Source organism: Cyprinodon tularosa, unplaced genomic scaffold (assembly GCF_016077235.1).
Source record: "Cyprinodon tularosa strain WSP-4 unplaced genomic scaffold, ASM1607723v1 ctg733, whole genome shotgun sequence".
Lineage (NCBI taxonomy): Eukaryota > Metazoa > Chordata > Actinopteri > Cyprinodontiformes > Cyprinodontidae > Cyprinodon > Cyprinodon tularosa.
In genome coordinates, this window is record NW_024039489.1 from 427340 (window position 1) to 439510 (window position 12171).

General features: G+C 40.7%; 1 protein-coding gene across 4 annotated transcripts in view; it reads right to left on the reverse strand.

Moving 5' to 3' along the window:
• tmem176 (transmembrane protein 176) overlaps positions 1-12171 on the reverse strand; it is a 15239-nt gene continuing 3068 nt past the window's right edge. The window contains exons 2-8 of one of the 4 annotated variants that reach the window (XR_005279317.1): positions 11558-11683; positions 9845-9955; positions 8043-8099; positions 7344-7487; positions 3622-3735; positions 2228-2391; positions 1-1582 (exon numbers count right to left, since the gene is read on the reverse strand). Coding sequence is in view for 2 of the 4 variants with exons in the window: in XM_038269659.1 (XP_038125587.1) it covers positions 2350-2391; positions 3622-3735; positions 7344-7487; positions 8043-8099; positions 9845-9955; positions 11558-11683 (594 nt within the window). In the remaining 2 variants the exon portion in view is untranslated. Of the gene's footprint in view, positions 2392-3621; positions 3736-7343; positions 7488-8042; positions 8100-9844; positions 9956-11557; positions 11687-12171 lie in introns of all 4 variants that reach the window. The other 3 variants (XR_005279318.1, XM_038269659.1, XM_038269658.1) reach the window with 3 other exon arrangements.

Here is a 12171-nt window from a genome sequence, read left to right on the forward strand (position 1 = left end):
TGGACTTAATTTTTTTAATAATAGAAAATGATGGATATTTGGTTCATAATATGGCTACAGTAACAGATACTTGCAACAAAGAAAATTGGTAAAAATACAGAATAAAAAGAATCCACTTGCTCTTAAGGGTTAGTAGTAGATACATACATAATGTTATCAGGATATTTTTAACACCCAGGCTTGTATTGAGGAATGATTAAGAAGCAACGACAAAGAGGGAGGTTTGGATGATTCCTAATAAACAGAATAACAAGAAATGCATTAATTACAAGGTTTTATCCACCTTCAAAAAAAATTATAAAATAAAATAATATAATAATAACATTTATATTTCATTTATAAAAGATCAAATTTAATCAGAAGCTTTTACCTTTTATTTCACATCATGTCACAGATGCACCCCATGTTTTACACAAGAATATAAGATTTGGTGTATTTCTGCAATATAGCAAAGACAAGCTGATGAAACGTCACAATCACCATTGTTAATTTTTAAAAGTCAGTCCACTGATCCAAATTTCTCTAAATTAATTTGCACAGTTTTTTTAGGGATTGAGTCATGAACACAGTAAAGCTGCAGAGCTTCTACCAATACTTTTCAAAAAGTCAAATTTTCTTTTAAATCTTTATATTTAATCAGTTTTTTTAAACTCCATTTGAAATGTCATGTTCAGTCTTGCTAACTGTATTTGAAATTGTTATGTGTTTTTCACCAATATTGAACCTGAAAAGCAGGTTTTGCTGCTGATTCTTCCCCTCTATGCCTGCATGGGGCCTAGTGTCTGCACAAACAGCTGAGCTAGAAGTAGGGTGCTGCTAAATTATACAAGGAATGGTTTTTACAAAATCAAAAGGGAAATATATCAAAGCTGAAATTAGCTTCATAGCTGTTAGTGGCACCATGCAAACAGACTGAATGTGACCTCAGGTCACTTCATTGATAAAAGAAACCGAATTAGAGTTGTTGTTCTGTTAGATCAGCGTAACTAGTTACTGGTTTGAAGTGCATATTATCATTATAATTTCTGGCCCCCTGATATATATGGGTTTTATATTTTATGTTCTTTGACAATTATACAAGTTTTGTATAACAAATGAAGCACTCTTATTACCTAAGCACTCTCATTATCTAAGTTTCTGTTTCCTTGAGACCATGATGTAATTTGTTGTTGGTTTCAGCGGCCCACGAGCCCAGGGTGGGTTCGGGGGGTGCCCGAAACATATTTTGGTTTCTGTAATCATGCGCTCCAGGCGTGAGAGGGAGCGATCACTTTTCCTGATTGGGTGAGAGATTTTTCTTTGAAGTCTGGCATAAATGACGGATGGCGGTTGGCACTGGCAGAGTCTGCTAGAGTTGCGTACGAACGCCTAGCTGGGCAGTTTGCTGCCCTGCCGGGGTCGACTGGCTCTCCGATCCTTTGTGTCACGGTAGGGGGACAATATAATTTGTATTCAGCACCGTGCCTTGATTGATGTGCTTACTTTGCTGTGTCCTGTGGCGGAATAAAACGACACATTTAAATTCTAGCAGACACAGTGTGTGTGTATCTGTATGTCATCTCTATTACCGACTCATCCCGATCCTGCCTAAATTTCATAATACACCCCCCGTTGGCCCCTGTCTAGAACCGGCAGCCATGGTGAGGAATGATGACACCGTGGTGAGGTGCACTGTATGCTGAAGTCCCATGAAAAACAGAAAGCACTACCGATGTTCAAGGCTACAAGATTGAAGGTATTGAAAATTGAAATTAAAAGACCAATACTGTGCTGTTTTGTGTTTAAGAAATTACTGTTAGTTAATAAACAGTTGTAGAGAATTTGCTGGCCTTAAGTGTGTATGTATGAGGCACGGTGCACCGTTGTACCCGGGGTGGGGGTGGGGTTTAAAGCATTTACCTGAAATTAGTTTTTGGACCTTGGGATGTCACCATACAGTGATATTTTTCTGAAAGCGCTGCTGCAGTGAAGTGTCTGCTTTTGGCACAGAGGCCGTGCTCCTCCATCAATAACTGATTCTGCAGAACCAAACATGGCTGGATGCAGACAGAAGCTTGTAAAACAGTTTAGATTGATCACTGGAATGGATTCTTTTTCTCCTCCATAGAATGCATTTGGAAGTGTGTTACTCTAATATTACTGATGTCCAGAGAATTACAATCCTTCTTTACAGTATCATAGCTCTTTTGCTTCTCAGTTTGAAGTTACAATCATTTAGCTGAAGCAAACATATAGGAATTATTCTCATAAACTTTTTAAGAAATTAGGTTGGTTCAATCAGCAGATGAGTAAGCTGGACAAAGTCGATCTCCTAGGCTAGCAGGAACCTTCATGACTTCACTTTGTCCATCATTTATATTCATTACGGGTGGAGGCAGGCTGACTGATAACCTGCAATGTTTGGAAGAGAGAGACAGTGAGTTAGGACATTCACTTCTTCAGCAACATGTCTTTTTCTTCAGATTTTACCCTTCTTTCAAAAGAGAAGAACTTTAACTTTGACAAAATAACAATAACATGATTTCTTAACATTGAATAGGAGTGAAACTCAGATCAGACTCATGCTAAGTTCAGACCGTAAGCAGCAGAGGCAACAGAGGCAGCAGGTTTACATGCAAAGTCAAAGGCTGACGCACATCAAGGTGCAGCTAAAGGTCCTGCAGCGCGTTTCGAGCAGTTGAAGCTGCGCCTCATAAGCTTCTGAGCATCTGACGTGTTGCTGCAGCAGCTGCTGGAGTTGGTAAAATTTAACTTTTGCTGCTGGACGCGCCACATCAACCAATCAGAGAAGCTGATCTGGGAGCTGAGAGTGAGACAGACACAGCTCTGATGATGCAGAGTGCTATAATCACTCCTCTGAAACTGTTTATTAACGCCTAAATTGACTTAAAATACCCAAACCTGCAGGAAAAACATGTTTGGTTTTATCATCCTGGTGCCTGCAGTTTGGATTACATACATGAAAAATGCCTTCCAGCTGCCGCGGCAAACCGCGAAGAGACTACTTTTTACCCACTGATCACAGCAAATATAGCTGCCATTGTTACAGGCAAAGAAAGGATAGGGTCGCTTCATCCGAAGCGCATCAGACCCACTTTCCCACCAAGCAGTTGGAGCAGCAAAGATATGCTTCAGCAGAGCGTCACAACTAAACTTGGACAAACATAAAAAATTAAGCGGTACACGCATTTTTTATGCTTCTGCTGCGTGCGGTCTGAACATAGCATCAGAGGATACTAATGGGAAACTTTATGACTTCTGAGGAAGGATGCCTGTATGTCCTGTCTGAAAATTATTTGTCACACTTTTGAGTAAACATCAACCTTTTTACAAACAAAAAATAAACACATTTTACCAGGAACTTTACTGATATCTGAATAATAGGAAAAAAAAACTCTCTTGTGATATTATGACTAATTTGTTGTAAAATGCAGCAGTTGAATGATATACAAATAGCTCCTGAACATATGAAGAGGATTAAACCAATGCCGGGATAAAGGTTAACATCCCAGCAGCTGTCCTTGTAGCACCAAACCTTGGTCACCTTCCTGACCAAAACAACCGATAGTTTGTTTTAAACACACAGTTATCACAGGTTTCCACTAAAAGAAGACTTCTTACTGAATACTGAAAGCTGTTTCTCTGTCTGAGCAGAAGCCAGCAGGAAACGGCAGAGATGGCTGTCTGGACCAGAGTGAAGAAGAGGAGAGATGACTTTATTCCCCTGTTGAACCTCTGCAGCAGAAAATAAAGAGAACAAAAAGGATCTTTGTGAGCTCAGCTTGCTTCATATCAATGCAGGAACAGTAATGGCTTTTTAATGAAGAATTACCAGTCTTCATTGCTGTAACAGGACGGACACTCCTCAATTCAAACCAACCTTTAGCTTGGCATAGATTAATGCCACCATCACAGCTTCGTGTGGTTCATATCTGGAAGATGAGGCATTATCTAAGGTAGCTATAGAATCTGAATCGGGTTTAGACTGTGTTTATACAGCTGAGCTTTCAGAGTTAGCAAAACTATCATTTTCATTTAAGCCTTCAACTTGTATGTTTGATCCATTTCCAACAAAGTTATTTCCGAAGTATTTCCTTTTGTCAGGCTCAGAGCAAGAAGAACGGAGAGACAGTTAGGTTTCACAAAACATTTATTTTAGACCTAACTTTAGTGAATAGTATCAGCATCTAAGGCAGGAACCTCTGCAGGGGGAGAACACAGGTCAGTGACCACGTATATCTGGCGGAGGATGATAAGGAAAACACTAACCTGATCTTAAAGTTCAATGCATGCCCAGAGGATGAGGTTGGTTCCAGCCGGTCGGCTGGCATAGAGACACAAGGGGGCGCCGCCCAGTGAGTCCCAGACACTGAAGTCCCAGAGGTCGGAGGACAGGAACGAGATCAGAACCAAGTAGAGGAAGGAAGGCAGGATAATCCAGAGAATGAAGCCTAAGCCAGTGTCGAGTAACCGCTCAAGAGCCAGGGCAAGGAGATTAGACATCCGAAGAAGTACCAAAGGGACAGTGTCAGGAATCGGTTTCAAGGTCGGAACACAGGCAGAATCCAGCGGGAGTCCGACGACAGGTTAGGCAAGCACAGCAGAACGGGGGCAGGCAGGCTCAGAGTTCCAGAGGCAGAAAAGGTCAGGATCAGGCAATCAGAAACACTCAGGTTTGAAAGAGAACCTCTCACCAAGAGCTCGACTAATCTGGTATTGATGACTGGTTGAGGGCCGGTTAACCAGAGCTGGGCGGATCACCAGCCCCACCAAGATCATGACACCTTTGATCTCCACCTTCATTTCAGATGTGATTAATCTATCCCTGTTATGGGATATGTACCAAAGGCTTTTAAGGTAGCTATTAAACATTTACTTAAGAAATAGTCTCTTGACCCAAATGACTTGCAGACAAAAACCTGGATGATTCTTAACTTTCTGCTCCTGAATGCAGATAAAACAGAAGTTATAGTCTTTGGCCCAGATCTTTCAAAATAAGCTGTTTAATCAGTCAGTTCATTCGATGATATTCAATTCATTTCGATGATAATGAAGATAATGAAGTGGAAAATATAAGAGTTATTCCCATATCATGTATTTGCTACTTCAAGGCTGGACTATTGTAATTCTTTACTATCAGGAAGTCCAGCAATTGTAGTTAAAAGCCTTCAGCTGATCCAAAATGCTGCAGCCAGAGTTCTGATGAAAATGAAAAAGAGAGATTATATCTCTCCTATCCTGGCTTCTCTTCATTGGCTTCCTGTTAAATCCAGAATAGAATTTGAAATCCTCCTTCTCACATATATAGGTATGCTGCTATAGGCTTAGACTTCTGGAGGACTTAGGGACCCTTTTCAAAATTCCACTTCATTCTATCTCTATTCTCCCACTCTGCAGAATCTGTTAGTTCAATCTCTAACGTTCTGCTCTCTCTGCTTTTTCTCATAGTAGCTTCATCTGGTCTGTTCCTGTTTGGCTGTGACTCAATCCTGGAGAGAAATATCAGCTGTGCTGCTGCCATCAACACATTTGTTTATAGATATTGGAGATCAGCCTGTTTTTCAGTGTAGTCCCGTTTCTCTGACTGTGACTAACTGGATGTGCTCTCTTCATCCTCTGACATGTGAGCTGGCTCAGAGCTCGTCTGCCTGGCTGTGTGTTTCCTGGAGTTTTTCCTCTGCATTGTTGCTACATGCATTCTTAGTGTGAGGGATTGCCTTTGAGTCAATGAGTCGATGCAATGGCTTTCCTTAGATAGAAAACTGAATCAACTTGACTGTATGATCTGGTGAACTGTAAAGTTCCTTGAGATGACGTGTAGTGAATCGGCTCTATAGAAATAAACTCCCTACAACGCCTAGGCATCCTCCTAATGAGGTGGACGATGATCTCCCGAGGGATCTCCTCCCAGACCTGAACTAAAGTATCCACCAACTCCAGGACAGTCTGTGGTGCAACGTGATGTTAGTGGATGGATTGAGACATAATGCCCCAGATGTACGCAATTACATTCAGGTCTGGGCAACGGGCAGGCCAGTCCATAGGTTCCTTGCCTTCATCTTGCAGGGACTGCAGAGACACTCCAGCCACATGAGGTCTAGCTTTGTCTTGCATTAGGAGGAATCCATGGCTAACCGCACCACCATATGGTCTCACATGGGGTCTGAGGATCTTATTTCAGTAGCTAATGAAAGTCATGCTACCTCTGGTGAGCAAATGGAGGGCTGTACAGCCTTTAATGAAATGCCATCCCACACCATTACTGGCTCAATGACAAACTGGCGATGTTGAAGGATGTTACTGGCAGCAAATCGCTCTCAAGGGTGTCTTCACACTGTGTCCGATCTTTCACATATCTTTGTCTTTAATCTGTGAAGAGTGGTAAATTTGCAGACATGCTTGGTGAATACCAAGCATCCTGCATGGTGTTTGGTTGTGAGCACATCCCCAATCTGTGGACGTTGGGCCCTCATACCATCCTCATGGAGTCAGTTTCTAACCTTTGCAGACACATGCACCTTTGTGCACAAAGGCAGAGGTAGCGGTCCTGCTGCTGGATTGTTGCCATCCTAGGGCCTCCTCCATGTCTCCTGGTGTATTGGCCTGGTAGGGTCTCCAACCTCTAGACGACGTGCTGACAGACAGAGCAAACCTTCACGCCACAGAGTCCGTCTCATGCTAACAACATTCAAAAGTGACCTAAGTATCAGCCAGAAAGCATGGGTACTGAGAAGTGGTCTGTGGTCTCCACCTGCAGAACCACTCATTTCAGTGTGTCATACTAATTGCAAATAGTTTCCTGATGTTTATTCCATTTAAACAACAGCAGGTGATATTGTCAATATATGTTTTGCTTTTTTTTTTTTATTTGAAGTGATTCTAATTCTTTTCTCACATCTTCTGATTTACAGAACCTTTTATTTCTGAGTTGTTCCAATGAGTTGGTTTTGCAGGGTTAATGTGGAAAAGTTGAAAGGTTTAAATGATCCGTGCTTTGAGATTCTTATGAAGTCCAAAGTGATCTGGTCAGAACAGGTTTTATTCCTGCTGCAGCTGCTGCCATTCATAGAGGTTTTGGTTCTTGTAGGGTCAGTACCGGCACTTTTGGTAGCTTTGGCTGAAATCTCTGCTTACTTGACATGTATTAATAATAATTTAAAACCTGTTAGCCGTGACATGATTTCAATTTCCTGGTTGTGCCATCAAATACATTTCACATAAAAATATATTAATTTCAAAAACACTATAGTTAACCACTCAACAAGTAATTAAACATCAAACAAGAACAATAAAAGAGAAATCACAAAAGGAGCAAAAACATTAAATTATGAGCGGATACCAACCGTTAAGTAGTACTGGGGGTCACAGGGGAATTCGGTTTTGTTGCAGGCAAACTGCGGATATCTGCCCAGGTCCACACAGTAGATGATGACAGCCACCACTGACACCACCAAAGTGGCCACGCTCGCTATCAGACACACCTGCAACTGGAAAAGCATTTGACACTTTTTTCTCACATCACTTTAGTTGGAAGTACAGAAACGACGATGATGACAAATCTTGTTGTCTAGACTCAGATCTTTCGGTCCCTCTGGAAATAATAACAATAATTTCTTTTGTAAAGTTATGTGAAAAATAAGGGATTTAGTTTAGTACACTGAAGCACAGCATTGATAAAGGGAGCTCTGATCATGTTAACTAATAATACTGGATGGTCAGAATGTGGGGGTGATCTCAGGTATCTGGAACAGGACAAATAAAATAATCTTACTGCTGCCTTGAAAAATTCAGCAAAGATCAGGAGATTTACACATTCTCTTGCATCCATGTTGGATATTTTAAAGTTTCTTTTCTGGATTACAGTTTTTCCAAATTGTAACACTTTTTTTTTCAGATTTTCATTTAGAAAACATGTTCTTTCCTTGCTAAATAATGGGTATTTTGGAATACATAAGGACATCAGAAAGCATTACTGCATCTCAGCTCTACGATTCATGTTCACATAATCTTTTAGCTGTCATGAACGCTTGGATAAGACTTACGAACTTCATGGTGCAGATTCTGTCCAAAATCATGGCAATCGATCCTGCTGCAATGAACTGTGAACACAGACCAAAGAGGACAAGCAGGTGATCCATCAGGTCGCCTGTTGATCCAGCATCCGCACAAACACACTGACTTTAATCTTAATGTTGTACTTTCATCAGCTGTGAGTAGATAATCATTGTAATTAACAGAAAGGAAACATAATCTATACAATCGCTTACTGACATAAACAGTACATCACTGTACAGTCATGGCCATTATATTTTCACATGTTCTGATGCCCTCTGGTTTCCATGTTTGCATGTCAGATATTGTCATCACATACAGAAATACAATTGCAATCATATTATAAGTAACAAAAGCTTTTAATGACAGTGAGAATGAGTTAATGCAGCAAGTCAATATTTGCAGTGTTGACCCCTCTTCTTCAGGACCTCTGTAATTCTCCCTGGCTGCTCTCAATCAACTTCTGGACCAAATCCTGACTGATAGCAGTCCATTCTTGCACAATCAATGCTTGCATTTAGTCAGAATTCCTAGGTTTTCGTTTGTCCACCCGTCTCTTGATGATTGACCACAAGTTTCCGATAGGATTAAGATCAGGGGAGTTTCCAGGCCATGGACCCAAAATCTCTATGTTTTGTTCCCTGAGCCAGTTAAATATCATCTTTGCTTTATGGCAAGGTGCTCCATGATGGAAAAGGCATTGTTCATCACCAAACTGCTCTTAGACGGTTGGGAGAAGTTGCTCTCAGAGGACATTCTGGTTCCATTCTTTATTCATGGCTGTGTTTTTAGGTCAGACTGTGAGAGAGCCGACTCCCTTGGCTGGGAAGCAACCCCACACATGAATGGTTTCAGGATACTTTACAGTTGGCATGAGACCAGACTGGTGGTAGCGCTCACCTCGTCTTCTCCCAACAAGCTGTTTTCCAGATGTTCCAAACAATCGGAAAGGGGATTGATCAGAGAAAATGACTTTCCCCCAGTCCTCAGCAGTCCACTCCCTGTACCTTTAGCAGAATATCAGTCTGTCCCTGATGGTTTTCCTGGAGAGAAGTGGCTTCTTTGCTGCCCTCCTTTAGACCAGGCATTGCTCCAAGAGTCTCCACCTCACAGTGCGTGCAGATGCACTCACACCTGCCTGCTGCCATTTCTGAGCAAGCTCTGCCCTGCTGGTAGGCCAATCCTGCAGCTGAAACACTTAAGAGACGGCCCTGGTGCTTGCTGGTCTTTCTTGGAGCCTTTTTGGCAACAATGGAACCTCTCTCCTTGAAGTTCTTGATGATGCAATAGATTGTTGACTGAGGTGCAATCTTTCTAGCTGCGATTCTCTTTCCTCTTAGGCTATTTTTGTGCAGTGCAATGATGACTGCATGTGTTTCTTCAGAGATAACCATGGTTCACAGAAGAGAAACAATGATGCCAAGCACCAGCCTCTTTTTAAAGTGTCCAGTGGTGTCGTTCTTACTTAACCATGACAGATTGATCTCCAGCCCTGTCCTCATTACCACCCACACCTGTGTTAATGGAGCAATCACTGAAACAACGTTAGCTGGTCCTTTAAGGCAGGGCTGCAATGACGTTGAGATGTGTTTTGGAGGATAAAGTTAATTTTCTAGGCAAATATTGACTGCAATTAATGTTACGCTGATAACTCTTTATAACATTCTGGAGTATATGCAAATTGCCGTTATAAAAACTGAAGCAGTAGACTTTGTAAATATTAACATTTGAATCATTCTCAAACTTTTTGGCCATGACAGTATATAGAGAAATAAACTGAGGATGAACTCACTGTTACTCCTGTCCACCAGGGAACGCCAAAGTTGACCACGTCAGTGGCCTCACTGGACAATAAGGGCAGGGAGTAGAAAATAACCATCAGGCCGAGCATCACTTGGCTGACCTGAAACCAACCAATGATGAAAACATGATTCACTATGGCTGTATTTATAAAAGAAACAGAAAAAGTACATTTCATAAAAGATTGTCAACTTAAAACTAAAACTGGACTTAAGTGGAGCTACTTTTTTTACTGGGATTTAATTTTGATCTTTTTTGTACGTTTTCGTCTCGTCAAAAAGGGGCGATGACGAAATATTTTCGTCATCGTCATGGTTGACGAAATTAACACTGCCCCACACACACATAGCCCTGCTTGTGCCGCTTTGCTGAACAACTTCTGCTGTTGTTGTTAATGCATTTTAACCCTTTATCATTTTAGCTGAATATATTCATGCTGTTCTAATTGCACTGCTGTTATCATCATACCTGCTGCTATTCCAAACGGACATTATTGAATGTATTAACATCTGGCCTATCTTGGACAATCTCAGAAGCCAGTTAAATGGACTTTTAGGGTTTTATTCTATTTTCTTTTAAACTAGTCACTTAGCCTACCTGGTGTTTATTTTTCTAATAGCGTGTAGTGTTTTGCATATATGTTAGATTTCTGTAATCCTGAATTATTAGAATAAAGTCATCATTGTTTAACTTGTAGTCATTTGTGATTCATATATAAATGATTTATCATATTATCAGGCCAGATCTACCCTGTTTTGGTAATAGTTTGAATAAACAGAGATAAAAAAGGTTATTTGATTGATAATTAATAGCTCTGCTGATAACGTAGCCAAGGTTACTAAATTGGAGATACCAGGATTTTAACAGCCGGTCCTGGAACCATCCAGAGGTGAAAGGCATAAACCTTGGTAAGTAAGCAAATCAGAGCTTCAATTATTCAACTACGAACACTAAATTTATTTCACCTCCGATTTTGAATAAGTTAAATAATTAACTATAACTCCAGTTCTAGTTAATCATTCATTCATTGTCTGCAGGATATCATTTTGCACAATACACTCATTGTGTGATAAGTTAAATGTGAAAGTTTTAGGACCGCTTTTGTGACTAAGTAGGCTTAATAAATCAGATTAAAGTTCTGAGTTGATTCTTCTTCTCATCGAACAACTTTAACTATCATTTTTGGTACTCTGATCCTCTCTTTGCCCTTAGGTGTGAATGAGTGATCCCATGATTGTTCTGTATGCGTCTTTCTGTTTGACCCTGATGAACTGTGGACCTGCCTGTAGTTCCTCTGCAACTACATCTAGATATAAGCACATAAATCACTTCAAAAGGTCAGAACTCTTTTCTGTTATGTTTGTCTTTTTGTATTGCATGTCATCCTCCACTCTTCCCTCAGTATACATGCTAGTTCTTTATCATTGGTCATTGCTGGATCCTCCTGTTACATCTGCCTGTTTCCCTGCCTGGGTTTCATTTCCAATTCTCTTTTTTTTCTCATAAGGCTTCTACTTCTATTGTTGAAATGCATAACTATGCTCATTACATGTTCCTGACAGCATTTTGGGTATTCTCCAACCCAAAACCACGTGGCAATAACAGCTCAACACTTACCTTTATCTATTTTTCTAATTAATGCATTAACACAAAGACAAAAAGAGATGCAGACAGTAAACAAAAAAAATAAAGGCTATGAACTCACCCCCATACATTTGGGATCGCCTCTCTGTATGGTCAGTCGCATCTCCTCTTGTTTGTTACTCAGCCTGACTTTGTTCTCATCTTCCAGCACCTCCACCTTTAAATCCCTGGTGACAGAAACAGCCATCTGCTGATGGCAACAAGGATGTTCTTACACACGGATTCTCTCACTAATCGCACCATGACAAACCTGTTTGGCTCTATCATAGTAAACTGATAAGGCGGCTCATAAGTCGTACTCAATAGCTCTGGGCGCTTTGACATTAACCTCCAACAGCCTAGTTTTTGTAGCTGTTTGTATTCAGGCTACAAGATGGATCAGATACACATAAAGTAAACAAACAAAACAAAAATGAAAACAACCACAGTAGCACAGATCCACAAAAACTTCCTTTGTTTAGAAAAATAAAAAAAAGCTAGTGGCTTTATCTTACAGTGACCAGATATCCCCAATTTCTGGGACAGTCCCCGTTTTGGACCACCTGTCCCTGACTAAAGCTGTCCCCGGAAATGTCCCTGATCTTACCGTTTTATGAATGGTGGGGGGAGAGTTTTGTGTGGACTGTTATTAAGGTTGAAATAGTGCACAAAACAGTACAAACTGTTTCCATGTTT